This window comes from Charadrius vociferus, unplaced genomic scaffold, assembly GCF_000708025.1.
Source record: "Charadrius vociferus isolate BGI_N301 unplaced genomic scaffold, ASM70802v2 scaffold111, whole genome shotgun sequence".
In the NCBI taxonomy this organism is placed as follows: domain Eukaryota; kingdom Metazoa; phylum Chordata; class Aves; order Charadriiformes; family Charadriidae; genus Charadrius; species Charadrius vociferus.
The window spans coordinates 1,156,167-1,162,568 of record NW_009647046.1 but is presented as its reverse complement, the minus strand read 5'-3'; the positions used below and the strand labels follow the sequence as shown (position 1 = coordinate 1,162,568).

General features: G+C 56.6%; 1 protein-coding gene across 1 annotated transcript in view; it reads left to right on the top strand.

Annotated features, from left to right (window-relative positions):
- Positions 1-434: 434 nt before the first annotated feature.
- ALX4 (ALX homeobox 4) overlaps positions 435-6,402 on the top strand; it is a 10,497-nt gene continuing 4,529 nt past the window's right edge. The window contains exon 1 of the mRNA XM_009895699.1: positions 435-739. Within this exon, the coding sequence (XP_009894001.1) occupies positions 485-739 (255 nt within the window). The 5' untranslated portion in view covers positions 435-484. The remainder of the gene's footprint in view (positions 740-6,402) is intronic.

Here is a 6,402-nt window from a genome sequence, read left to right as displayed (position 1 = left end):
GGAGGGTGAAGGGGGATATTCCTGGGGTGTGTGCACGTAAGCATGCTGGGCTTGTGGAAGGGGACCAGGAAGAGCTGGCATGGCTCACCCCAACCTCCCCTTCCCTGGCTGTGCTGGCACCCGTGGGCTGCGATCAGACCCCTGCCATAACAGCCACCTCCTCCCTTGAATAGAGCCCAGCCAGGTGCCCGTGCCACCCCCAGGCTGAGCTCCAGCACCCTCTGAGGCCAAGGCCAGCAGCTTTCCTGTGTGCCCCCCAGGGCAGCCCTCTGCTTCTGCCCGGAGTGGTGTCAGCCTCTGCCTGCATCTGGGGGCTGCTGCCCAGCTGCCATGGCCAATTGTAATTGCTTCAACCAATTAATTGGTCAAAAGATTTACGTTTGTTTCCTTCTCTCTCTCGCCCTCTCCCCACCCTACCACCCAAATAGGTAAGGAGAGCAGTCTGGGAGAGGCCGACTTGCAGCCCAGCTCTGACCCTTCGGGAATGGACAGCAGCTACCTCAGCGTGAAGGAGGCCGGGGTGAAAGTGCCCCAGGACAGGGCCAGCACGGACCTCCCCAGTCCCATGGACAAGGCCGACTCAGAGAGCAACAAGGGCAAAAAGCGGAGGAACCGCACCACCTTCACTAGTTACCAGCTGGAGGAGCTGGAGAAGGTCTTCCAGAAGACCCACTACCCAGACGTCTATGCCAGGGAGCAGCTAGCCATGAGGACAGACCTCACCGAGGCTCGTGTACAGGTAACGGGGATGCCCTGGGATTGGGTGAGCTCCAAACAAGCCCCTACTCTCCGGGGAATGAAACCATGAGCCCTGCAGATTGGTTGTCCCTTGCTGTGCCTGAGGTCACCTGCAGCCCCACCATAGGCTGCAGTCAGCCGAGCCCTACCCAGAACCCGTGCCACAGGCTGGCATGCCTCTCCAGTACCCTGAGGCACAGGGAGAGGATGGGGAGGTCCATGTCTGACACATGTGATGGGCTGGTGTCTCGAGCTGCAGTGTTCACAGAGAGGTCTCTTGTCCTTGAGCTAATGGGGCAGCAGGCAGGTAAACTTCACCATCACCCTAAACAAAGCTGTTGCAAAAACTACTTTCTTCAGGAGACTCAACAGGGGACACGGGTTCATTAGTATGAGTGGGAGCCAGCTTTCCCACGGTAGGGGAATATGGGGATGCGGAGCTGACCAGGACATTCAGTACCAGAGAGCATGAGGTGATACAGGAGAAGCAGCTCTTGGTGCTTCTCCTGCTCTTGGCTAAGCAGGTGCTGAGACTGCACAAAGCCTGGCGATATGGAGCCAAAAGGTGTTCCCACCATCCCGAGAGGAGCAGGAGAGTCAAACAGCTGTGCTGCATTCTCACCGCCTCCACCCACACAGGTACTAGGTCCCCTGAACTAACCTGGGGGTCCAGCATAGCCAAACTCCACATTGAAGGAGTGAATGATTCTCTGAATGCTGCTCTTTCCTCTGAGTCAAGGTTAAACCGAAGGTCTGGCAGAGTTTAGAAACATTTGCAAAAATGAGCACTGTCACTTGGGGTGGACATCTCCAGCTCACGCCTTGATGGCCATCAATGGCCCTGCTGAAGCTTTGGCTCTCGTCTAGCCGATCCTGTGACTTCTGTCTGCAAGCATTTATCAGCTCGTCAACCCCAGAACCTGCATTAGCATTGAGAATAGCTGGCGAGTGGAGGCATCTGATTATCCTCTTACACCAGGAAGACTCCCAGGTCCCAGGCAGCCCAGCTTGCCCTCTGCTCTAACCTTTACGAGCAGTTGTTGCAAACAGTCAAAGCAGTCAGGCCAGCATCCTTGCATAAGTCCATTTTTCTCTCTACGTTTACTTCCAGTTTCAACTGGCTGCAGGATTTTTCTTGTCTGCTGGCCTAAATTGGTCTTCTTCCCACAGCTGTTTCTCTTCAGGCTGGACACGGCTGCATTTCAGTAGAAAGCAGCGCGATTCCCCTTGGTCCCGCGCGTAGCGTGCTGAGCGCTGCGGGATGGGCAGAGGAAGGCAGCACTACCAACGCCAGCTCTTTACTTCTGCCGCTGGACGCAGCCCTTGATTTCCCAGGGACGCATCACAAGTGCTGAGGGGATCTCCTGGGAGGGCAGGCGCAGCATCGGGTTACCGACTGCACAGTGCATGAAATTCCTTTCGCTCAGGAATGGGAATGAGGTGCTGGAGGGTGGCGAGCTCCTCCTGCTCGCCTCCCAGCCCGGCTGTGCAGCTAGCGTGTCCCAGGCCCAGCAGGGCTGGCTACCAGAGCCAGGCAGGCGAGCCAGACGCATTCCGCAAGTTCATTACATATGACCCACGATCTCAGGGGTTTTTTTTTTTCCCCACTTTGCCACTGGATAACACTGTGGCCGAGGGCAAAAGCACCTCCCCAGGCAGCGAGGAGGAAATTTGGCAGAGGGAAGGGGTAGCCTGGGGGTTTCACAACAGCCTCTCTCCTCTTGCGACCGCCAACTTGCACCGCTCACTTGGGATGGCGATGACAGGGCTCATGTAACAGAGCATCTGAAGGACTCGTCTAAGTGGCCTGGTGGCTTGAGCACTTACCCTAGGGTGAAAGGGGTGAGCTCTGCCTTTCACTCGTTCCCCCAGCGCCGCAGGGAAGGTTCCTGTCCCTCAGGCTGTGGTCTGGCCCCCAGCCACTGCACCACGATGAAGGGCTTAACGCGGGCCCCCTGTCACTGGAGAGCGAGAACCTCGCAGGCTCGTGCCGAGCGCTGTGGGTGCTGGCTGGGCAGGCTCGGGGGGCAGCTGGCTGCCAGGTATTTCACGTGGGTTCCCAGGGGGTTGGGGCCACTGGCTAGTGAGGCACTCAGCCTTGGCAGGGTGGTGGCAGCCCCCAGGAGGCACGGGGACGCAGCCTGGGGTGGCACGGGGCTCTTCTGCTGATGGCACAGTGCTGCACTTCCCACAAGGGAGGCTTTTGGGACCAAGCCCTTAGTGAATTACCCTAGCGCCCGTCTCCAGCTCTGGGTTGTGTTATAGCTTGTTTAGGCTTGACTTTGGCCTCCCACCTCTCTGGGCAGTTCTGCTCTGTGGGGGCCTCCCCACTGCAGCACCGAGGGCATCAGCTTACAGCCAAAGAGTGTGCACAGGCATGGCGCAGCAGGCCAGGACACCGATGACGAAGCAAATGCCTACTGCAAGGACCAACCAATGCTAAGGCAGAGGGCAGAGATTACAAATAAGTCCCAAGCCCCTTACTTCTCTCCTTCTGCAAGCCAAATAGCAGCTCTGTACTCAGACGCCCTCCACCAAGCAGGCAGGGGCTCTGGCTGCTGTGGGGCATTTGGGCACACACCTACTGCAGCCCCATGGGCTTTGAGGGGACCTCAATGGTTCTTTTTCCATGTCCTCTAAGGGATACTTGCCATTTCATGGTAATTTCATGGAGGCCAGCTTCAGCTGCTGGCAAGGCTGAACTAAGCAAAGCAGAGCGGCAGGAAGGCGAGGCGCCCAGCAGGTCTGAGGTGTGATGCTCCCTCCCACAGCTGAGCCAGCTCCTGGCTGGAGGTCACCCCCTCTGGCCAGGCGCAGCTCCCTGGGGAGCGCAGCCAGCCACCGGGCTGCAAGCAGGAGCAGATGCAGAGCCCAGACAGGCAAGTGGCAGCTCTGTTTTTTTCCATCCCCTTTCCCAAGCTCACGCTTCATTAGTGAAATAGCTGACAGAGACCACAGTGCCTGGAGAAGAGCTCATGCCACCAGCGGGCACGGGGCAGGCTGTGCTGTCTGCAGAGCGGTGGCATCCTGCAGCCTACCCCTCTCCTGCTCCATTTCTCTGCCTGCCTTGGTTTCCAGCCATCAGTGCTGGTGTCCGAAAGCTAATTCCCCCTGCGATAGGATGCAACGCAGCATTTTCCCTGTCTGTCCCCCATGACCTGGCCCCTTGTTGCCCAGTACTATTAAGCTACTGCACGTCCCTGATTTCCAAAGTGGGAGCCACGCTTAAGCCCTGCGCAGAGGCAGAGCCACCCAGCCAGGCTGCGAGGGCTCACAAACAAACCTGCAAAGGTGTGCACTGTTTTCATGTAGTTCCTACACAGCATGCATATCCCATTCCTTTCTCCTCCTCTTCCACGCTTGGGTCTGCAGAGCCCCAGAAAGAGTTCCTGCTCGGTACCAGCAACCGCCCGAGCTTCTTCCACCCTATCCAGGGCTGCAGCAGATTTCTGAGGTGGTGGCACACATGGTAGACACGCATATGTATTCACACATGGCTCTTTCCCCTTGCCTGCAGACATACACACGCCCCCACCCCAGCCCCCGCCAGCCCAGCCCCGGCTGCTCATCTCTCTTGGGCTGCAAGTGTCTCTGCCTCCCGGTCTGCCCTGGGGCAGAGGAGAAAGAGATGGGGCTGGAAGGAGGCTTCGCAGCCAGGGAATATAACCCCGCAGCCAGCCCCCCTCAGAGCCAGCCTTACGATTGCTGGGACCGCTAATGAAATGTTTTCGGCGGTGACTCTGTGATGCAGCGGGGGCTTGAAAGTGAGAGGGAAATGTCAAACTCCGCTGTAGCAAACTCACCGCCTTGGAAAAAAAAAGAAAAGAAAAAAAGCAAAGCAAAGCAAGAAGTAATATATCTTGATCCCTTTTCCCCCATAAAACCCTGGGAGGCTGGTGGAAGGAGCGGAAAGACTGAGCTAAGCCTGCAGGAAATTAAACATGAAATGAAAACAAGCTCAAGTTATTCAATTCTCTCATCCCAGGCTCCAATTTCCCATTCCAGGCCACTGATAAAATGGTGTCCAGTTTCAGCGCTCAAGGATGAATTCTGGCTCTGTTCTTGCAGGCTGGAAAGCAAAAGGCTGGTGGCCATCTCTGGGAAGAGGGGAGACGGCCGGGCCTGTAGCAGAGGGATGGGGTCCTGGAGACAGACAGACAGACGGAGGCTGAGCAAAGGGAGGAGAGCAGCAGGGAGGGAGGACAGGGATGGGTGGAACGGATGCTGTGAGGCTGCCAGGGGAGAGTGGGAGCACGTGAAGCTTGAATGTGATGGGCAGCTCTCACCCGCAGCCAGGCAGCGATGCAGTGAGGGGGGCTTGAGCACAGGGCATAGGGTGCTGGGCTGGGTCTGGCCCCACAACTGCCACCAGACCAGCTTCACCCTCCATGGCTGCGCTGGGGCATGTAGCAGAGAGGGGAAACCACCTTTTTCTTTAACTTAGAGGAAAGACAAACGCAGCAATGCAGTGCCCAAACATCCAGCCATGGCCAGAGAGACCTGGGTGAGGTCCCGGCTCAGCCCAGCCACCCTTGTGGGGTGCGTGGGGCTTGGTGGCAGGGGCAGACGGGCAGCACCAGCTGGGTGCCGGGGTGGTGGCAGGGAGATAGCGAGCAGGACCCTCCTGCTTTCTTTGTCTCAGGCCGTTCCCGGCCTCTCCACCCCCCGCAGCACATCAGCTGTGTATGCATATGGATTTAGGTACCAGCATATGGCTGAATGTTTATGGAGACATGAAACATTTTCTGTTCTGTACAATTTTATAGGGCTGATTTGGTACATCAGGGCTTATCAAAGCATTGTCTGCAGGAGTCAGATACATGACATTACCTTACACTCCCACTCTAATTGTTAACACTGAGATGCAGCTCACAGCAACTGCTTCTCCCTGCACAAAATACCCCATCCTGACCCCAGAGGACACACCACACCAACTGCTGCAACTTCAACTGTCACATCCCTGTCCCATAGCAGCCTCTCTTGACAAAAGATGACAAGCAATGAATGGAAAATGGACTTCTGTTGTTTTTTTAGATTTGCTTTTTAAAAGCTGGTGTCTTCTAAGATTGAGGAAGCCAAGAAATACTTAGGATTCATTGGGTTTTTGCTGACATCTTTGCATTATACATTGCCCTGCCTGCCCTGTTGTCCTGGGAGCACTGTGGAGGCCTGGAGAAACCCGACTGCTAGACACCAAGCAGCCTAAAAGGACTTGGACCAGAAGAGAAAGGAGAACTTCAAAAAGCAGTCCAAACCTTGTCGCAAGTGTTTCAGAGCAGTGGCTCACTGCCAGCCCTCAGAGCATCTCCAGTGCCCCCAGCGCCAGCACATGGACTGAAGACACTCTTCCTTTCAGCCTAACGTGATGGTTTGCCACAGCTTCCCAGCCCACCAGCCACGTGGGGATTGCAATTCAGGAACTGCCAGTTCAAACGATTTTGCTCTGCCAGCGCCAGTTAAATCCAATGAGTAAATGAGGAGCGAGCAGAGAAAAAGCCAGTGCTGGAGACCCTGTTCTGCCTCAGCCAGCCCCTCCCTGTGGCTCCGGCAGGGATGTTGCCACACTGTCCTGGAGAAGCCGAGCGCACAAATCCGTGCTGATGGCATCCGAGGCTGTGCCATGGATCCCAGCACCGCCGCCGGAGCCTGCGCTCAGCTGCCCCG